Source organism: Siphateles boraxobius, unplaced genomic scaffold (assembly GCF_051911475.1).
Source record: "Siphateles boraxobius isolate OS27281-9 unplaced genomic scaffold, OSU_SipBor_1 9, whole genome shotgun sequence".
Lineage (NCBI taxonomy): Eukaryota > Metazoa > Chordata > Actinopteri > Cypriniformes > Leuciscidae > Siphateles > Siphateles boraxobius.
This window is the reverse complement of record NW_027509219.1, coordinates 29578218-29601514: the sequence shown is the minus strand read 5'-3', so window position 1 is coordinate 29601514 and position 23297 is coordinate 29578218. Positions and strand designations below refer to the sequence as shown.

General features: G+C 40.2%; 1 protein-coding gene across 5 annotated transcripts in view; it reads right to left on the bottom strand.

The window, feature by feature from the left end:
• The window catches only part of fibcd1a (fibrinogen C domain containing 1a), a 148363-nt gene that overhangs the window by 85311 nt on the left and 39755 nt on the right, over positions 1 to 23297 (bottom strand). For all 5 annotated transcript variants that reach the window (XM_077224225.1, XM_077224224.1, XM_077224222.1 and 2 more), the window contains one exon: positions 1306 to 1785. In XM_077224225.1, the coding sequence (XP_077080340.1) occupies positions 1306 to 1782 (477 nt within the window). In that variant the 5' untranslated portion in view covers positions 1783 to 1785. The remainder of the gene's footprint in view (positions 1 to 1305; positions 1786 to 23297) is intronic.

The window sequence follows — 23297 nt, the reverse complement described above, 5'->3', positions numbered from 1 at the left end:
GGACATTGTGAGTAATGGTGCTTGTGATTTTCCTACACTTTTCCATCTTGACAATCCAGACGGTACTGATGAAGCCTTTAACATCATGACAGGTGAAGGAGAGGCAAGCATGGTGCTTATGAAGTTGAATCGAACTATTTTAAAAATGCTATCAGCAAAACGTTCAGCAAAATCTGGTTTTCATGTGGAAGGTGTCAAGGTCTGTTCACATGAAATCAGATGCTATTTAACGAAACAGAAGCGCAATATAAAAGTTGGCTAATATTGAGAATTTGAATGCCACACAACCCTGCTGTATATTTTGTGCTGTATAAAAATGTATCACGGTTTCCAAAAAAATTATTAAGCAGCAAAAACTGTTTGGTCATACTAAGAACCATTATAAATACTGATCACATAATTAATAATTGAGCACCAAAATAGAAAATTAGAATGATTTCTGAAGGATCATGGATACTAAAGACTGGAGAAATAGCTGGTGAAAATTCAGTTTTGCCATCACATATATTAAAATAGAAAAAAGTGAATTTAAATACTAATAATATTTCACAATATTACTATTTTTACTGTTCTTTTGATTAAATGCAGCCTTGGCATGCATTCACAAGGCTCAACATTAATAAGCCTTTTCATATGCTTGTCCTTTGGACAAGTAATTCTGTCATTCACTTGTCCGAGTAAAAAAGTTGCTTGTCCAGATTTTGTGTGTGTGTGTGTGTGTGTGTGTGTGTGTGTGTGTGTGTGTGTGTGTGTGTGTGTGTGTGTGTGTGTGTGTGTGTGTGTGTGTGTGTGTGTGTGTGTGTGTGTGTGTGTGTGTGTGTGTGTGTGTGTGTGTGTGGGTGTGTGTGTGTGTGTGTGTGTGTTGTAAATATAATTTATTCTGAAGCAATATTCTCAAACAGCTTTGATATAATTAAAACTGCATATTGTAATATCTGCATCTTTAAAGCCATAGTGTGCAGCATTCCCAACAACCTCATACTCAGAACCAGCCTGAAAGATAGTGAATGGGGTAGTGAATGGGTAGAATGCGATAGTGCATTTGCACGTTTATCTAACTTGCATAATTTCTTTAGTGAATCTGACGCTAAAACAATGCAAAAAGCATCAACATTCATACTTTGTGAACTCTCCCAGCATCGTATTTTAAAATCTCATTCTGCAAGTTCTTCATGCCAGAAATTCAGACTTGGTATGCACAGGAATTTGGCTTTGTGGATAATGCTACGACTACAGGGACAAAATTCATTTTAGGCTGATTCGTCAGGTCTGCTCTTGGAGCACAAGTGAAAATTTCAAACTAACCTGGATAAGCCTGCCCTGTTCGGTCTGCAGAGTGCTGAGCTCCTGTCCAATGTTGCCCTGGCCTTGTCTCAGAGCGTTGTACTCCATCTTCAGCTGACTGGCATGGGCAGACAGTTTGGCAACCTCCTCAGCCAGTTTAACAAGCAGAGCCCGGTCCTGCCCTTTCACTGACTTCAGATCAGTGTCGTGGTCGGTGAGAGAGTGCAGCAGTGAGGTTTGTACGCCCTCCAGACGTAGGAAGTTATTGTTGTAGTCGGGGCAGTTGGGGTCAATGAAGATGTTAATGCGGGAACCGTCGCCTCTCTCAATGGTTACCAGGGCATTAGCCTCATCCTGGTTAGTGCTGATGAGAGGGGGGCCATCGGGGCCGCTCGGCGCCTGGTAATGGTTCATCAGAAGGATGATCCCGGTTACCGTGACAGCCAGTAACACGGCAACAAAGAGCAGAATGGTGCATAGGAGATAGCTACAGCTCATCCTCTGTAGAGAGCGTGAAAAACAGACACAGAACAAGATGCATTAGTATACAAAAAAAAAACCCTGTCTCAAAAGAAGCATTAAAATGACCAGCACATCATAGACGGACGGAAATGTGTTTTTTTCTTCTCCCCAATACATTTTAATCTTAAATACAACTGCGCTGATTAAACTTGCAGGAGGGCATATCAAATCCGACATATACTGATAACACAGATTCAAAAGTAGGTTTCCCACAACTGCAGCTTACAAATTTCTAAAAATCCCTGTCGAGCATTAAACATGCATGGAGATGCCTCTTGAAAGTTTAATCTGCTATTATGTAACACCTGAAGACTCCTGAATGCATAAATTCAGGCTTTTCACAAAGGTGTTTATAAAAGACAGGAAAATGAAATGTATTTGCCCGGTTGCCTAAGACCTAATAACCATCCCTCGCTCCAGAAAATTTAAGTCAGGATGATAGTATTCACAGCGCATACATGCAATCTCAACCAGAAGGAAACTCAGGATTTTCTCTAAGCTCAGACTTTCAGAATTGGGGATGTTCGGATAAAAGAATCATGGCGAAAGCAAACTGATATTGATTGTAATTACATTTCCATTTTTTGTGCACCATTTGCCTTTTGAATCACTATAAAGCTAAAATCCTACTCATTTAACTGGTTTAAGAAGCAAATAAATTATATTCACTGTGGGAGAACGAGAAAGATAAAAACAGATAAAGCATCAATTACACATAATGTGTATCGTTTGCTCTTCGTTATATTGTACTAGGGCTGATATATAATGTAAATATATGAAATTGCTCACATCAACATTATGACTTCTGGGACTTTAAATCAGAATAGATTATATGCATACATTTACATAACCCTTGCAGAATGTGCGAGATAAAATGGATCATAAAAGCTGCATGTTATTTTTCTAATTACTGTTATTGTTAACCAGTTTAAAAATGTACATACCCTTGAATCTTAATAATGTGTTTTGTTACCTGGATGACAACTGTTTTTACTGCATGTTTTGTGATAGTAGTTCATGAGTCTCTTGTTTGTCCTGAGAGGTTAAACTGCCTACTCTTCTTCAGAAAAGTCATCCAGGTTCTGCACATTCTTCAGTTTTCTAGCATCTTCTGCATATTTGAACCCATTCGGGCAGTGACCGTATGATTTTGAGGTGAAAATGTTCACCTATTCTACATTTTTGTAAATTTTTTAACAGAATTGTGATTTTAATTTTTCCTTTTTCTGTTTAAAGATCATATTTTTTCATTTAGTATTGCACTCCAGAACAACATAAGACATGTATATGTTTTCATGTATAAGTACAATTTACTTCGATCATCCAATTCAAAATGTTTCCTATCTTTTTGAGTTTTATGTCTATAGCCTACATATTTTCAGAACACTGAAAACACTTTATATATTAGGGCTATCATTTGAGAAATAAATGAATTAATTACATGATATGCTGATTAATAAATCAAAAACAACAAAACAAAAAAATAATATAGACACTGAAATGACATAATAATATAAGTAATTTAACTTAACCAACAGAGTTGGGAAGGGGACACGATAAATTGTTGATTTTTGATTGATCAACAAAATCGACAGCATTACTTTAAATACAGTCTTCAGACATATTAAAAACATTTTAATGCAAGCATGTTTTCCTTATTTCGCATTAAAAATGTAGCATGAAGCAAAAGCCGATGTACATTAGGAGAAGGGGCGGCAGAAGCTAATTTGTGAACACTTTATACTGATTTCTGTGATTGCCCAGGGCCCGAGCGGTGGGCTTGAATATAAACGACAGGATGAGCAGTGTTTCCTTTGAGGATCTAGGAAGGCAAATCCCCACAGGGCAAAAGACTAGAAACTACAGATATAAGCCTTACAGCTCAATATTACGGTTTGGTTAAGTGCCCAGAGTTGACAACTCTCTCATCCAAGCGAGTGTGTGCCAGCGTGCAGACGTGTGTGTGTGTGTGTGTGTGTGTGTGTGTGTGTGTGTGTGTGTGTGTGTGTGTGTGTGTGTGTGTGTGTGTGTGTGTGTGTGTGTGCGTGCGTGTGTGCATACAGCAACAAATGCAGATATAACAACAAATGAAGTGAAGAACATTTGATGGGAAACTAGGGAATGCCACGCAGGCACTGGAGAGGGCTTGCTTATCATTTTGCTATGTCTTTTTATTCAGGGGGAGCCTGCATCGCTCGCCCCGCTGTTATAAGTGCCACTTCAATATTCCACTTGACAGCGGGTGCTGCTCCCTCGCGAGAGCTTCGAGTACATTTTCTACATTTATTTGTTGTACTTTTACATATATGCCAGAGTGACTCAATGATCATGTGCCGTAGTGCCATTTATGATTGAAATTAAATCACTGACACTCAGGCTGAAGCAGAGCACAGCTACAATAAGCCTATTTCTGCTTTCCTGGTCGGGCCAATTGTTCAGTTTTCTATTTGCAGTTCAGAAACATATTCACTGGCCTAGCACACACACAAAAAAAGATTATAAATGTCAACATTTTATGAATACATAGCATTTACATTCATAATTTAAAATTATTAGGCTTTTTTAATATTTATGGTCACATTTTAGTTTAGGGTCCAATTCTCACTATTAACTAAGACTTTTGCCTCAGTAAACTCCTAATTACTATTTATTAATAGTTAGTAAGGTTGTTAAGTTTAGGTATGGGGTAGGATTAAGGGATGTAGAATATGGTCATGCAGAATAAGGCATTAATATGTGCTTTAACAAGTACTAATAAACAGCCAATATCCTAGTATGCATGCTAATAACCAACTAGTTAATAGTGAGAATAGCATTCATGACGAAACAAAACTGACACTGGTTAGTGATTTTCAACCTATTTAAATACACGCAGAACATTTTTAATAGATACATAAAACTATAAGTAAGATAAATCTATTCAAGCCAACTTAATTTAAGTTTAAAAAGTTGCCAACAAGTGGATTTTTTGTCACAGAAAAACTATAATTTCAAATAATTAAGATATAGTGATGGAACAACAATTATGTCAACTGGCCCCAAACATTCTCACATTGGCCAACTTTACCGATAGTCATAAATCAGGGTTCAAGCAACACCAAGGTCATGGGTTTGATACACAGGAAACACATGCACTGTTAAAACATATCTTGAATGCACTTTAAACTATTTTGAATAAAAGCATTTGCTAAGTAAGTCCGACATTGCCATTTGAAGTTAAATCACCAAGTGATTTAACACCTGCATATATGCAAACACACTCACGGATGCAATAAAAAGACATATACCCTCTGAGATGTTGATTTAACAGTTACTACTGTGAATAATGGCCCTTGCTCTGATGCAAAAACTCCCTGTAAAAGACATCTAAATTTACGGTAGCTGTGTTTTGTCCCTGAGTCATGGATATATTATTCTGCAGAGGTTTTATATTGTATTTCCATACGTGTGATAAAGAATCTCTTCACAAGACACCTATGAACAAAAGCAAAAGTGGAGCCTGGTGAAAAGGGCCCTATTCCTGCAGTCCCACTGCGTCGAGCACAGGCATTGTCATATTTATTTTAAAGATAATTAATGTGCACAAAAGACTCCAGCCTACTTCATCATGCAGCACCAGACGAGAGCGGTCTCAGATCAATTTGTTACAATAAAGCAACAATACCTGCTGTCTGCTGGAATTAACCGGGCTTATATCTGACCCCTCCACTGTGAGCATATCGCATACAGCCGCATGGCAACAAAGACGTGGGCGAGACCCGACTTTTCCCTCCAGAGAAGCCCTGCGAGAAATCCTCACCGACACAATGAAGCAGCAAGCTCGTCTATTCTGTGTACAAGTGCCCCATCAATCTTGCTCTTCTTCACTGTGATAAAGCCTCTCTACGAGTGTTTAGGTGAAAAAACTGGGACTCGTAAACATTCGGCCGCCATTCCACGACTTGCATCTTAACTAGGCCACGGGCCTTGACAGTAGCCGCCTTCAGAGGCATCTACGCACCTTTATTTCCCTCTCACAGTCTATCGGGCAAACGGTATTCAGATGCCCCCTGAACAGACACAGGTTAAGATTATAGGGCCACGCTCAGCTGAGCGCAGACAATATTTGATAAGGGCTTTTATCTGTCGCGCTGAGACGAGGCTCTTGAATGAGAAGAGGTGAAACAGAGGAGCTGCGGAACAAAAACACCACCGCATTCTTTCCACCGCCCACCTTAGACCTCTAAGACCCACAGCAAATCGACACTGATACCAGCCACAGGAACTGAGAGGTAGGTCAAATGCGTTGACACGAAGAGAACGTCACATGACAGAGCTGGTGATTGCTTATTTGGGAAGATGTAGGTGAGGTGTCAGGTTCTGCTCTTGACATTGGCTTTCCGACAAAAAAAAAAAAAAAAGAAGCATAACAGAGAAACAGTCTTGCTATTAGGAATAACAATAAAATCTACATAATAGCCCAATAGTTTCTCCCTGACAGCAATGACATAAAACAGACAGCAAATTAAAACCAAATCATAATATAAAGTTAATAATTTCTGTCTCTTCCATGGTTGTGGAAAATTAAGAATTGGCTCCTTTTCAATTGATTTGTAATTAATTTGTGAATTTGAATTGAACTGGCCACACCCCACCGGCAGTTGATTTGAATTTTAATTCAATTTGAGGAACTGAATTGGAATTTAAAGGGCATTCTAAATTCAATTCTGAATGGTACAAAACCTTGGTCTTCTCGATACTTTCAGGACATATTGAGAAAGATCCTTCAAGGATCCATACTGGAGGACAGGGGTGTTTATTGGAAGTCATTTAAGATAACTACTTGGGCGCCGCAGGGTTCTTCTGTTTATTTCATTTAAGAAATTTAAGAGAAACATCTGAGAAAAAGTTAAAATATAATTGAAGAACTCCATTAAGTCTCCAGAGCTATGGAAAAGTAACCTCCAAGCAATAAAGATTTCCTCAGGGTGGTTTCGCTCATCATTAGTTTAATTGTAGGTTATATAAGTTGAGATACCAGGGAAATTTGTCTTTTGACTGGTATTCTCTCTGTTCTTGAAACAAAGGATTCTCTTTTTGGAAGGGTCAGCATCCCTTGAGACACATATGGTTTAATCATAACTCAATCAATAAATAAAACCTGAACCGCATTCATTTGGTTTGTGTGTCCTTTTAATCTTATGAATGCAGCTCTGCTGATTACAAATCCTGAGAATGTGAACTGCCTCAGGTTCATATTGGTTTTTCAATGAATGCATGCGTTCTGAAGGGTTTTCAATACAATGAACAGCCAGTGAGGTTGCAGGCAATTTCAACAGTGATTCAAAGGCTGTTAGGGCATAGCTTCATTTTAAGGTCAGAGCTTTTAAAGTCACTTTTTAGGTGTCACATGTTCTAATATGTACAATAATCTTATTGCAAAGATGACCTTGAAACAAGCATGGTTTAAGTGAATATTAAACTACACTAAGCTTTTGAAAGTAAACGTTCATAGAAATACAAATATAGGATATGTAAGTAGCATGTGAGAAGACTACGATCTGAATAGCAGAGATATTTCAAAGGCTTAGCAGTCATTGTTAATTCCTTAGGCCCTTGGAAACATGTCATTTCTAATGTCAACGTGGTAACCATTAATGTATATCATTTACTTTTACATTTATTTATTGAACTGGTTATTTTATCTATAGTGACTAACGTAGCACAAATCAAAGTGTAATTGCATTGAGCTTCTGAGCGTAAAGTAGGCAACATTGATTCCGAACTGTATTTTACAAACTGTATTTGTACCAGTTGTCAGTTCGCTTTTTCTTGGCATAACTACAAATAACACAAGTAACATTTACACAAACAGTTTGTTAATATGTTTGATGGAGCACCATCTTTGTGAGACAGACTGTAAGCTACTGTTAATATCCACACTTAATGGATAAACAGATAGAAAAAGATTTAAACATAAAGACATAATAATGTCTTTGTACATGCAAGGATACAGTAATAGTCAGATGGACAGCACTCCCAATCAGCACCCGATAATAGACTTGATGATGTTTACCACAACATTTGCTTTAGCTCAGGAGTCCCTTTATCTTGCAATAAAATCTATCGCTCCTGCTGAAATATTGGGGTGCCTCCAGGCTCTAATCTAGGCCTGACCTAATCTTCTTATAAGAGCTTAAGTTAGAAAGATGCTCTACCAGCTGTGCACATACATTCAGAGGGTGAAATAAACAGGCTAGCAGTCAGACATATGTAGTTGTTTACTTTTTCCCCTGAGGTACAGATCTCCCTGTTTTAAGAGTGCTGGGTATTCATTAACTACTGTACAGGTCTCGATGAGTGACCTTTTAATGTTCTCAATGCTTGAGCAGAAAACCAATCCCAGACAGACGAAAACGCATCTGCTAATATGTGTGTTGACCTACTAATAGCATACATCCAGAATATAGGGTATTTATATTCATTAGGGTTGAGAACCGAGAACAGGGTCTTATTCAAAACTTGTTCTATTCTTTAAAAAAAAAAGCTAAATGATTTCTATGAATTCTCGTTCTGCTAATGGCGTTTAGGCATGCATTCTTTTACAGATGCAGATAGTCGTTAGGGATGTGACGGTGAGGATATTTTCCCACCGGTTAATCGACGTGTGACAACACCGGTAATACCGGTATCACCGGCGGGGGCTTTTAAATCACTAATTTAAAGGCAAACGTAAAATGCGTGCGTTTGCACGGGCATGCATAATGGTGCGGTTGTGCGGAAATTAGCGTCAATTCATCCTTCGCGGGGAGTTTGTTTGACATGCGATCTGACCAATCAAAATCCACAATTTTTGTCCGACAAAGCAGTCAGGAGAGTTAGTAGATTAACGTCGGTGGATTTGAACTTGCCTTTAACTGAGGCAATCTGTCACGACACATTAAAGCGCCACAAAACGGTATGCCCATTTATTGTTTAATTTTCTTTGACTGACCAAATTTGAAAGTTGAGACTTTGTTCCATATTAAATATTACCTGCTCGGCCCTGTCTGTCAGCGTGTTGTCAGTGTCCTCTATTTTTCCCTGCTTGAGAACATGGGTTGAATCTGAAATCGCCCTCTAACTCATTCACTAAGTCAGGCCTATTCCCTACGTTAGTCCACTAATACTGTTCACTTGAAGGAGTGAATGAAAACGAGTGAGCGAATTCAGACAGCCGTTGAGCGTACATAAGCTGTACACTCGTTAATGCAGTGCAATGTGGGATTAAATAAGTGCACTCAATAAGGTCAACTATGGTTTCTCACAAATCTCTAAGTTCATTTAAGACTTTATTTAAATAATTTAAGACTCTTATGACTGAGGACACTCAACAAAACAGACATTTTGGCATAATTTGTGTGTGTTATGTTTTGTTCAAGACCGAAAGAGAACTCGATACTGACGCGCGTCTTTTCTGTGGGTCGTGTGTGTAATAGGCAGGACTTAACGGGTTACTGCGTAATTGCTTTAAATATTTGTAGCGCTTTTAACTTTTTTTTTCTTCTTTTTTTTTCCGCTGTCACGGTGGGCAAGTAATGAAACCATTGTTGCTACTGAACACCGTGTAACACCGGTAACACCGACTACCGTAGCAAGCCTAATAGTCGTGTACCAAAATACTCATGCAATGATGTCGCAACACTGCTCCTGAATTTATAAAGCTAAACATACAGCACAGCTAGTATAGATTTCCAAACAATTGACTCTTTGACTCTCAATTGTTGCTGGCATAGTTTAGATCAAGGCTTCATCTGAAGACCCCTAGAGCACTTTCAGACCCCTTCAAAAACATGGGTCTTAAATGTGGTCAAGCTCCAGTTGTTTTACAAATTAGACACTCGTAAGGCCAAACGCCTGAAAGCATCGCTCGTCAACACGAATTAAGGGATCACTACGCTGTTCATTCTGAATTATACAGCAACCCGAGGCCTAAAAAAATATCTTGTGATACAACTTTAAAGCAGAAATCCCAACGAGTAAGTCTTAGCGCTTTGGGCAGACCAGATGTAGGGGATTATTCTTAATCTGCAAAATGGCCACACAACTTTAGCTCTTCTTCTCCAGTTCATTTATCACTAACGTCGCATGGCAGTAAGACGCGGGAACCCAAGCACAGACTCACTACGAGATCTGCACTGCCGCATCCACACAAATCAAAACACACACAGGCGTTCACACAAACCAGCACAATCTGCTGGCTCAGAATATGTGGCTTCATTAGTCGGTTTGAAATGATAAATAGTTTACTGTGCGTGGGGTGGGGTGGGGTGGGGGGGTCTGTGCCCGAGGCTGTCAAAAGCAGACTGTTCCACCAGCTCCACCGAGGCTATTAAAACAGCATCGCACTAAAGTGTGAACTGCTTTTCTGAGCCAATAGGTGATGACATCCTGAGAAGGGGCCCTCTGTGTATCTTTGAAACATCTCACGAGCATCTCGAAAGCAGATAACAGTGCCTCGCCAACAATCTGAGGAGTTACTGGCGGGTCAAAGCACTGCAACATGCTCATTATAGCCTGAGGTGAGCGATAAAAATAATTCTACTTCCTGCATAGGGTGAGAGAGGTAAACAAGGCAGGGGTAATGAATTAGCATTTGTAGTGCACTTTGTAGTACTCGTAATGCGCTTACAGTTAATTAAAATGAAAAAGAAACCATGTTTTTTTCAAGCAGAGAAACTTCAAACTGAGAACTACACAAGTGCAGATCAAGAAACAGCGCTCTTTGTATAAATATTGCAGGGGTTTTTTGTCTATCAGCACAGTGTGACGTTTACTGAAGGCATTTTCAGAGAACCTGCTATACTCCGAGCTCTGCATCTTCTCGAAGGAAATAAGCGGGTGCCACAGAGAACAGAGAAAATAAACTTTAATGGTGTATATTGCTGCCATGTGCTGCTAAAGTGGATCTGAAAACTTGGCCATCAATTTTTAATCATAATCCTCATGCACTGACCCTAAATTTCCATTCTTCCAATCATAGATAACTTTGACTTGTGTGCGTGACTGTGTGGAAAGGTGTGTCTGCTCTCTCTTGTAACGACTGAGACAAATCAAACACAATTATTTGTTATATTTAACAAATAATCTTTAAAACTCACTCTGGGATCTACGGACCCATCCCCCAACTACGGCAAGAAGGGCCTCAGTTACCATGACTCCTCACTGATAAGAAGGTTTATTGCTCTAAAAAATGGTCACGTGGAAAAAGCAGAGGCCATAGAAAAGACCCACAGCCCTTAAAACAGACTTTCCTCCATTCATTTATAGACAAACTGATATATAAATGAACATGCACCCCAGGACACTGTGTGAATGATTTACTGTCTTGTGTAGTGTCTTTTGATACTATTATGTCTTTGATGCTATGAACCAACGGTCAATGAAACCTCAATTTTACCATGTTTGGTCTCTATAACTAAACATGATTGGTACTTTGAAGATCGCAATGATTGTGTATATGATATTTCGATAGCTGCGCAACATATTAGTATTACAGTAATCTTTAATAGTTTCAGCTGCACATGCAAGTGAGCACACTTGACAGAGTCATAAATCCTCCCAACAGGAATTTCCAACTTGTAAAATCCACCTTTCTCATTGGTTCAAGCCAAAGCAGAGGGGTGGAACTTTTCTCAGGCTTTATATGGCCTCTACACAAGCCCTTCCCTCTCTTGGCCTTCTCGGTACGTTCGGGTTGCTGTCCTGCGTAGCCGCACCAGGCCCCAGGACCAGGGGTGGGGCGGCAATCGGGAGAGTCGGGACTTTTCCCGGTGGGGCGGAAGTGTTTCGAGGCCGAGAGGGCCGGTCTGACAACAGTTATACATTGCAAGTTCTTAGCAACACCATCCAGCGGCCTGGTGTGCCGCCGCTGCCCGCTTGTCAAACTGCGCAGCCTCTCTGCTCAACCCGCAGTGGTTGAAAAAAAGGGGTGGGGGACAATAGAGAGCCTAAGTCCCTCCCCTCCGCTTCCGGCTCATGGGACCTTGTTTAGGAAAAAATATGTATGGCAGTCAATGATGAGAGACAACTTATCTTTTTATTCCATCTGAACTGTGCCCAGAATTACACATATGTTGTTTGTCAATTTAAAAGATAATTATGAAAGTCAAGAAAGTCACAGTTTGTCATAAAACAGAAGAGTAACATTTAGTTTTATGTGAAAATCTCTCAATGAACTACATCTCTCGTCTCGCACTATGTACGTCACCAAGCTTGAATGAGTGCAGTCTGGTACAAAACACAAAGGCATGATGGCGTAACGTTACGATTATAAAGTTAGACTACAGAAAAAATTACAGACGTTAGCTTCAGTAAAGTTAGCTTCATTCATTGAGAGAAAAGGTATGACGTCACATGCGCGCCTTTTGGGTTTGTAGTCTTTGTAATTACGTATTTTCACAGTCTTATACCTCAATAGTTTTACATCAAACTGCGACTTTCTTGACTTTAAAATGTATCTTTTAAATTGACAAACATCATATGTGTAATTCAGGGCACAATTCAAACGGGATCCAAATATTTTTTGTCTCTCGCCATTGACTACCATACAATATTTTTCCGAAATAAGGTCCCATGGTGGTCCACCGGAAGGGGAGGGGCTTAGGCTCTCTATATCGATCCTGAGAAAAAGGGGTGATCTAGACAAATCAATCTAACCATAGATGTGACCAGTAGTGGTGGCTTTCTTAATTTTATTTGAGGGTTCTTGCAAAAAAAAATATTGAGCTTCAGCAAGAACCAATGAGATTCATTTTTGTGTGTTACGCAGAACTTTTCAGCTTCCACAAGAACCAATGAGGTTTGTTCTCGCCCGTCAAGGAGGTTTGGCTGAGCTTCTTTTTATGTTCGCTGATCAATGTTTATATGTGAATAAAAGCCTACATAAAATCTGTTCATTATATAAAGTGGTCAAGTCTCTTCAAAATTTTTTCACTAAACAGCTAAATTCATATGGATTAGTTTTACAATCCTTATAAATGTTTTGAAGGGTCACAGTGGTAGTTGCTTAGCGGTCAATGAAGGAACAGAAATCTCTCAGATTTCATCAAAAAGATGTGTACTGAAGATGAATGGAAGTCTCAAGGGTTTGGAATAATTAATGACAGAATTTTCATTCTTGGGTAAACTATCCCCTTTAATACCAACTTTTTCTTTAATTAACCATTGTATGAAAACATTACCATACTCTCAATTGTGTGGCAAAATATTCACAGAGCTTAAGATATTACAGAAGAAACATCTGGACGAGCTAAGCCAGAGTGACCTCAACGAAATAAACTTTGGGAGTGTACACATTATCTTCAAGTCAAAGTATACATTTACTAATATATACAACAGAAAGTGTTTACAACTGTAGTGTGTGTCCACTCAACTGGCTGTTGACATGATTTAGCTTCAGCGTGTGGGGTGTGTGCGGCTTGTGTATGCGTAACTCGGCAGAGTGGCAAGCACCAGTGACAGTGCCTTCTCTCTGCAGGCTTGCCTGTCAGTGCACTCCAAGGACAGGCAGCGATGTGTGCAGGCAGCGATTTGTCTTTCAGGCCTCTTCTGGGCTCCAGAGAGCTGCTTCTGCAGGGATGCCATAAGTCACCATTCACACTCTTCCTCTCCGCTCCCTAATGGCTGACACACAGAAGTCAGCTCGGGCTTTGCTCTGACACACTGGATCAAAACTGCAGGGGACAAAAAATCAGCCTGTACACACATAAACACACACACACACACACACGGACCAACGGATGCCATTTGAGAGAAAGCAAATGCATGAGATGTAAAAGCACGTCTCATTTGTATGATGCCAGCAGTGAGCAAACATATCTCAAAATGTTATTTTGCCGTGTTTGAGAAGCAAGTGAAATGTTTCGGATGTCTTGTGCACAAGGAGAATATGAGTTCTACATCCTTCATGCAAAAGTTCAAAGGAATGAGAAATCTTCAGGAGAAATGCATTTGTGACATTTAGTCTGAAATAAACAACATTCCAGAGGTGCTTTATATAATTTTACTGGAACATCACAATGGTTCTCAAGTGCTTTGTTTAGTGGAAACTAGAGAAAAATACAGTTTTCAATTTTTAACAAAGACAAATTGGTAACACTTTACAATAAGGTCTCATTTGTTAAAGGTGCAATGAGTAATATTTCTGAGGATCTATTGACAGAAATGCAATATAAGATCCATAACTATGTTTTCAGTGGTGTAAGACCTTGCATAATGAACCGTTATGTTTTTATTAGCTTAGAATGAGACATTTATATCTCCATAACCGCGGGCACCCCCTTCTATGGAGGTCGACATATTGTGTCGTCATGTTTTTACCGTAGCCGACAGCGAATAAACAGCGCTACAGAGCACGTTTCGTCACTACCTTGAAAAAGAAATTTTCAGTGGTGTGTAAAGACCTTACTTAATGAACCGTTATATTTGTATTACCTTAGAATGAGCAGTTTCTATCTACATACACCGCGGGTCCCCTTACATTAAAATGTGCAGACATGTTTCTACAGTAGCCCTAAACGGACAAATGCGTTTTGTTACTATGTTGCTCTTCGTGCAAGGAAGCAAGCTTAGTTCAGCGAATAAAACACTGACACAATGATGAACAAGTTACAATAATATTCGCAATAACATATAGTTTTGCTGAATAATTAAGTACACATAATTTCTTAATTTATCCTTGTAAAGAAACCTCATTGCAGAACTGGCTACTCTCTGCTGTCTCAGACGATGACATATTTTCCTGTCGGCCACCGTAACTTTTGTTGGTTGCAATTTGTAACCTCACCACTAGATGCCGCTAAAAATCACACACTGCACCTTTAACATTTGTTAATGTATTAACTAAAATAAACTAACAATGAGCAATACATATGTTATTAATGTTATTTATTAAAATACAGTCATTCATTGTTTGTTCATGTTAGTTCAACGTGCTTTATCTAATGTTAATAAATACAACTTTTGTAATTTTATAACATTTTAATAATGTATTAGTGAATGTTGAAATTAACATCAACTTAGATTAACAAATGCTGTAGAAGTATTGTTCATTCTTAGTTTAACTAATGTTAACTAATAAAACCTTGTAAAGTGTTACCGATAAATTGAGTCATCTAGTGTCATTATTGTTAACTAAAACTAAAATGATCAGAAATTGTTTTTGTTTATTGAAATAAAGATGAAATAAAATGAAATCTGAATACTAGGTGAAAAACTTAAACAAAAAAAATGGAATTTAGAAATGTTGCCTTGGCAACTAAAATAAAACAAGTTAAAGCTAAATAAAAAAAATCTAATACCATAATAGTATAAGCAATACTAAAATAATGCTGGTCATCTGGGGGAAACACAGCCGAATGGTTCTGATACCAATTCTTCTTCCTTTATACTTCACTGACAGAAAAAATTGACTTGACTGGGCCAGTACCATCAAAGGTACATCTAAGTGCCTTCCCTAGAGAAAAAAACCCATAACAAAATGTATTTAAAATACATTTGTTTCACTAAGTATACTACATTTTCATTAACATACTTACTGACATATCGCTTGATATGTCAGTTTATATATATATATTAAGTAAATAAATATGTAAATGTATTTGTAGCATACTTAGCATAAAATAAATGTATTTCAAATACATTTTAGTATAGTTATTTTTCACTAGGGTTACCTACCTTCATTAGTAAATACTAGTACCTCAACGACATGACGGTGAGTAAATTATGAATTTTTATTCTGGGGTAAACTATCCCTTTAAAGGGTTCATATAATGGTAATAATAATATAAACATGCACTTTTACAAGTTGATTGTACTGAAATGTGTGTTGGCAGTGCCTGTACACAACCATCATATAATGATAAAAATCCATCCAGTGTTTTAGTTTTAATCTCCTTATATGTTTTCCACTGCCTCAAATTGAGCCATTCGATCTTGTGACGTCACTAGATCGGACGCCCCTCCCACGATTGATAATTGACAGCAGCGTTTCAAAACAGACCTGAGTGAGCTGTCATCGTAGTCCGCCATTGTTGATACACTGGAGCAGAATGGGGTCTAAGCGATTGTGGTGTTCTGTTCTTGGGTGTAATAAGGAACACAGCAGTAATTTTAATGTTCCCAAATTCGAACAGCTGAAGACGCAGTGGCTGAGTTTTATTTTTGAAGGGAATATTCCCAACAATCAACGTAAATGCTTTTATGTTTGCGCTAATCATTTCTCACCAGACTGCTTTATAAACGTGCGTCAGTGTAAATCTGGTTTTGCTAAGAAGCTGGTCCTGAAAACAGAATCGGTACCAACTATTCGTGTTCCTGCTGCACCTCCAGAAGAATTGAGTGTAACGTTTTATTAACCTTTAAATATTAATCTTTGCAAATCGCTTGCATGCTTCACGATGAATGTTTACACTCAGGGTATATTACGGCATGTTTTCTATGTAACGTTACGACATTCTCCTCGATATAAAAGCGTCTGTATCTCACTAACGTTACTCTACTCTGCCAGTAAATACAAAAATAGATCAAAGTGACATTACGTTTACCAACCATTCAAAAACGTCCTGTTTGAGCCTTAATTGTCGAACTTCTTCGGGGCCGTCATCTTGTTCCGGGTCCGACTCCGGTTTAAATTGGTATGGTTGCACAGATGTGTCCTCAGAGACTCTCGCTGCCATTCTTTCTCCAAAATATACCCTCAACTGTTGTCAAGGCAACACTCCACGTGTGTTGTCAAAACGCCCCAAAGAACAGAGGGGCGGGGTGAGCAAAGCTCATTATCATTTAAAGGCATATGCACTGAAACATGCGTGCTGAAAACAGAGCTGTTTTTAACCAGGTAAAATTAGTGTTTTCTTACAATACTAATGAGAATTTTTAATTAAAGTATATTACAAAGTTTTCTTTTAGAGCCTAAAGATTCATATTAACTTGTTCAAAAATGGCATTATATGACCCCTTTAAAGTAACTGTGTTGTCGGTTAATTTTCTTTCTCTATTACCACATTCAGTTCAGACTGCTACTTAAACAGTGGCTCTGTTGAATAAGAAACATTATCATAGTATTTCAGTATGGTCATACGTATATTTATATGCTATAATATAATACAAGAGGCCACAGAATTTCAAAGGTGAGGCAAGATTTTAGTGTTAAAATTCAGCAATCAAGAAAGAGAAAAGGAAAAATTGTATCACTCACAGGAAGTCACAGCTTGAGGTAGTTAATAATGGTCATTTATATCTGTTACAGAGAGGCATTTTTCCCCAGAAAGCTGTATTTAGAGCCTGCCAGGAAATACTACTGGGAGAAAATGTCTCACTGAAACAATTTGTGATATATTTCCATAAAACCTTACAGAATTGTAAGGGTCAGACTAAATGTTTTCAAGTTGCATTTTTAAAAATACAAACCAGAAGGATCCCGTAAATCAAAATAGTTTTAAAATTCAGTGTATTATGCGCAGACATTCAATATGGAAGCTTTCACACACTTCACACGATCACCATCACTAAATGCACTTCGCTTTAAAATGGGGACCTTCAAGAATTAGCCGGTAATTTGAGCACAAAACTCTCTGAATGGCATGCGTTTTGAACCCTGGCATGTGCTGAGCATTTAAAATGACACAGCCAGTTAGGGCTTCACAGTGCAGAAACTAATTAGATTGTCCATAATGGATTCCATCTCACTTTATATGATGTGACTTGACAGCTGCCAAAGCTGTTGTGAAGTATGAAACTATTGTGTGTGTGTGTGTGTGTGTGTGTGTGTGTGTGTGTGTGTGTGTGTGTGTGTGTGTGTGTGTGTGTGTGTGTGTGTGTGTGTGTGTGTGTGTGTGTGTGTGTGTGTGTGTGTGAGTGTGTGTGTCTGAGTGTGTGTGTGTCTGAGTGTAATAATTCGGCCCCTCATTCTGGCTTTCCACGTCTGATGTGTATGATTCTAAAATCCCTGTTAGTCGATGGCCAGCTCTCCGCAGAGGTCAAATCCATTTGCGCCTCCTGCAGGTGGCATCACACCAGAATGACCCCGGGTCAGAGCGGCACCGAAAACAGCCTTTTAAAAGCCATCAGACATCCCAAGCCACATGCACAAACTCAAGGATGTTATGTCAACACAAATGCACAGTAAAAGTAAAGGTGGGCTGGGGTGAAATAATGCCACTTGTTCGCCTAGTGACTGAAGCACATGGTCCAAATTTTGGGCCATGGTGCTCATGATCAGATTGAGCAGATTCTGGTGACATGAAGATACAATTTCTATTCAATTGCTTTGGTGATCTTTTTTCAGTCAGCTTTTGAAATTTATAATTTAGAGTGTGACACAACACTTCTCATTGTTTGCATTCTACTTTGCCTCATATACATAACCAGAACAATCACTTCACAAGTGGGCCATTTAACATGTCTGTTTTGTTGGATGGTAAAAATCCTATTAATGGTCACAAAATGGTTAACTGAAAAGGCTTTATAGTTGCTAGGAAAGCAAAACAATGTTTCCACAACAAATTTTCAATGATGACCAGAGAAAACAAGAGTTAGGAGAAAAAGCAATGCAGTACTAAGAAGGCACAAGTACTTCTCCTCGCAACTTGAATGAAGACCTGCAATCTCTCTCAAACTGTGAGCCAAGATTAGGTTTCAAATAGCGTCACCATTGGTAAAAAAATAAATAAAAATAAAATAAAAATACTATCTATATAACTATTTCACAGACAAGGCTTAAGCCTAGTCCCAGACTAAAATGCGCGTTTGAGCTGTTTTAACTGAAAGCAACTTGCACTGACATATCATACCATTGTTTTGTCTCAAGATGTTCACCAGCACGTTTATAACAGCTACTTAAATGCCCATTTGAGTTTAGGCCTAATCCTGGCTTAATCTAAGCCCTGTCTGTGAAACCTGACCAATAGTTTTCAGTTTGCTACCGTTTTTTTGCATGCAGAAAGTAGACCTGATGATATGTTTTCTGTCAAAGAAATCCTTTCCTGCCCTAAAGTCACCATACTGAGTGCAAAATATATGTCTGCCCACAGGAACTTCTACGGCAATGTCTGCTTGCAGAAGTAATTACTTCAAACAATAAAGCTTGCATGAGATGTGATATGAGGGAGACATTAGTCTGATTCTTTTTCCCTCAGTCCAGTCAAATGAAGAAGGTTGTGGTTATTTTACTAGGTGTCACATTCCAATAAGTCACTTGATGTATCTGTGGTCAGTGTAAAGTTGGTCTGCACTGGATTTTGGCCAGGTTTTAGTCTTAAGATTACAAGAGGCTAAAATAGATGAAGTAGATCTGTAAATGCCTTGTTTGCTAGCCACTATTGACAGCACAGGTTTAGGGAAGTTATGGAAAAACTTGACCGCGACACTACAGGGAATCTATAATAGTAGTCAGTGGGTGGTTGACAGAAAGCATGCAGCAGAGCCGGACCGCCGTAATGAGCAATGCATTAAATATAAAGGTCTGTGAGACATTATGCTGGGGAGAATGGCCATAACATCCTTTCTATATGGCTTGAAGCAAAAAGGAGACGTCAGCAAAGCCCCAGATTTCCAAACGTAGACCCCATCATTACTGTTAAATCTGCAGAAAACCATCTCATCTTCAGTTCATTTTGAGAAAGAATAATTATATGATTGTTCTGCTCTCAAAAAAAAAATTGGTGAGTTGTGTTTGACGTTGAAAAACCACTAGATCACTGATGTGAAACAACTAACTGCAGTGCAGTCAAAAAAACGTCTCAGGTTACGTATGTAACCTTGGTTCCCTGATAGGGAACGAGACGCTGCGTTTGAGACGCGATGGGAACGCTCTGCGTGATTACGTCGTGAAGCACGTGTAAAATCAGTCCAATGGAAGCCCACTACGACATAGGTGACGTCATAGACCAGGAAACTATATAGCAGCCCTGAAATCAGACCGCGACAGCTTCTGAAAAACATGAAGCAAGTCGATCAGGGCATGCAGGAAGTATGGCAGGCAAACGCAGCGTCTCGTTCCCTATCAGGGAACCAGGGTTACATACGTAACCTGAGACGTTCCCTTTCAAGGGAACTCGAGCTGCGTTTGAGACGCGATGGGAACCCCATACCCACTACGCCATAGTGACAAATGCCCGTTCTGTGTGAAGTCCTGCGCACACTAAGAAGCAAGCATGCTCGCCCCAGGAGTGGAGAGGTCAAGGTCATAAAAGCTGACAAATGTATGCGGAGAGGACCATCCTGCCGCATTACACACGTCAAGAAGGGAAACTCCCGAAATTAAGGCCATAGAGGCCGCCATACTCCGAGTAGAATGGGCCCGCACAGCCATAGGTGAAGGCTGTCCCGCCGCTTCATAAGCCAATGAATAGCCTCGACTATCCATTTACTCATCACCTGTTTAGATGCAGGGCATCCTCTCTTGAGTGACCCAAAACAAACAAATAATTGCTCAGATTTACGCCACAGAGAAGCTCTGTGAATGTAGGCATCTAAAGCCCGGACTGGACATAACAGGTTAAGCTGTTCCTGAAGGAGCAACCGACAGAGCATGTAAATCACCAATTCTCTTGATAGACGAAATAGCAAGGAGAAATATAATCTTTAGAGTGAGGAATTTTTCTGAAACCTCCTCGATGGGCTCGAAGGGAGCCAAGGTCAGACCCTCAAGTACATTGGCCAAATCCCAAGCCGGTGCTCTAGATTGCAGTGCAGGCCTGAGCCTCAATGTACCACGGAGAAAACAAATAATAAGAGGATCTCTCCCAAGAGAAGAAGCCCCGAGAGGGGTGATAAGCAGATATAGCCGCTACGAACACCTTTAAGGTGGAGGGAGATAATCCAGCAGAGAAACGGTCTTGAAGAAATCGAGAACTGTACCAACCGGGCAGTTAACAAGATTTAAAAAACGTTCTCCACGCCATGTAGAGAACAGTTTCCAATTCAATGTACATAGTTTTCTCGTGGAAGGAGCTCTGGATTGAAGGACGGTCTCAACGACCTCAGTCGAGAGACCGGATTCTATGAGCTGGGCCCCCTCAGAGGCCAAGCACACCGTTTCCACAACTCCGTTTAACCCTTTTCTATTATGTGCAGGACCCATAGAGAAATATTTGGCAGAAGTTTCCACGCTGCCAGAAATTCCGATAAGGGAACCAGTCTCTCGAGAGTCTCTCTGGATTTGATTGAACAATCATTTCGGCGCCCTGAAGCGGCGAACCGGCAGGGAACAACCGAACTGACCGTTCTACAACCCTCCTCAGAGGATTGCACGGGGACGCTGACACCTCGGCGCCCTGAAGCGGCGAACCGGCAGGGAACAACCGAAGTGGCAGCGCTGCGACCCTCCTCAGAGAGTCGCACCCCAGCAGAACTCCCGGGAGCATTGATAACGGGGGGAATGTGTACAGGTGCAGCCTCGGCCACACCTGCACCATAGCGTCCAGTCCGAGAGGAGCTGGATATGTGAGGGAAAACCATAGCGAAAAGATCGACCTGAGCTTGACCAAAGTTTTCCCATAGGAGCTCCACCACCACGGGTTGAAGTCTCCATTCCCCGGGCCTCAGCCCCTGCCTCAACAGGATATCTGCTCTGATTTACGAGATCGTCAGTGTGTTGTCCGGACCCTCCGCCGAGCGACCACTTATGATCACTTCCGACTTGTGAGGGAAGCATCCGTCGATAGCATAATGCGTCGACAAGAAACCCCCAACACTGGGCCTGGGCGAGGAACCAAGGTTCATCCACATGACCGAGGCACGTAGGCATAGCCGCGTGACCTTGATCATGTGAAAACGGATTTCCCCTCGGAGAAAACCCCTTGGTCCTGAGCCACCACTGCAGGGGTCTCATGTACAGAAGGCCAAAAGTCATTACGTTGAACGCAGCTGACATGAGACCCACAGTCTGAAACTGTTTCACAGTGAGTGACTGGCCTAGATAAACCCATATTACACCTAGAAAAGTGGTCCTCTGAGCTGGGAGGATCACACTCTTCTGGCGTTGAGTGGCAACCCCAACATCTTTAAATGAGACAGAACGACATCTCGATGCCGAACTGCCATATGCTCAAATTGAGCTAGGATCAACCAATCGTCGATATAATACAATACGCGAATGCCCTGGAATCTCAAAGGAGCCAGAGCTGCATCCACGCATTTTGTAAAGGTGCGGGGTGATAAACCTAGGCCAAATGGAAGAACCCGATACTGGTATGATTCGCCCCATTTTTAAAGCGAACCTCAGGAACTTCCTGTGATGAATAGATACTTGGAAGTACGCGTCCTTCAAGTCTATTGTGACAAACCAGTCCTCGGACTGAATCTGTGATACAATCTGTTTGAGTGTAAGCACTTCCTGCTCCATAAACAGAGCCTGCTGTGAGTCCACTACCGTAGGGAGGACCCCCTGAAATCTGGGCGGACGAGAACCGCTGTAACCCTTTTCTATTATGTGCAGGACCCATAGAGAAATATTTGGCAGAAGTTTCCACGCTGCCAGAAATTCAGATAAGGGGAACCAGTCTCTCGAGACTGGCCTCTGGATTTGCTTGAACAATCATTTCGGTGCCCTGAAGCGGCGAACCGGCAGGGAACAACCGAACCGACCGTTCTACAACCCTCCTCGGAGGATTGCACAGGGACGCTGACACCTCGGCGCCCTGAAGCGGCGAACCGGCAGGGAACACCCGAACTGGCAGCGCTGCGACCCTCCTCAGAGAGTCGCACCCCAGTGGGAGCCGAGGAGAAACGATTTCTCAAAACCGTCCCTACCCCGGAGGGGACCACCCTTAGAAGCCTGATATCCTCAGCATCAGGTCTTCTTCTTTGCACTCTATGCCAGTTTAAGGAACATAGATTGGTGAGGAAGAAACCTCTGGAACGCCGCTGAAAGGTTTAGTTTTCTTGAAAGCGAAGCGTCCAGAAGAACAGACATTTTTATCTTTCTTTTTCTTTATTTTTATATCAGAAAAACGTATACATATAAATATATATATATATATATATATATATATATATATATATATATATATATATATATATTCTCGAATATATTCTCGAATAGAGTCAATGCTGACATCCTCACATTCATCTATGTCCTTAAATACTTTACCCACCAGTACTGCCTCATAAAATTTATTTATTATTAAAGATGGCTGGTGGGTAACGTCGGGGTTAAAAATGATGACGCCGACTCGGGAGAGAGAAAGCTCGCAAGCGTCTCTATAATCCAAGGCACTTTCATACCATGATACTTAATACCCATAACATTACTCTAGTTAAGACGTTTGGGTATTAAACACATAAAATAGAAACCGGTTTATTCCATGATCTCGACACCTCAGTGTGGAGATAGGGAAAAACCAGTAGTCCCCGACGAGGAGGCTGAGATACAGAGTTTTCCTGTTTTTTTAGATACATTTCATCTAATAAACTCTTTTTATTTTTTTTTATTTTTTTAATAAACTCTTTTTATTTTCACTCTCATAATG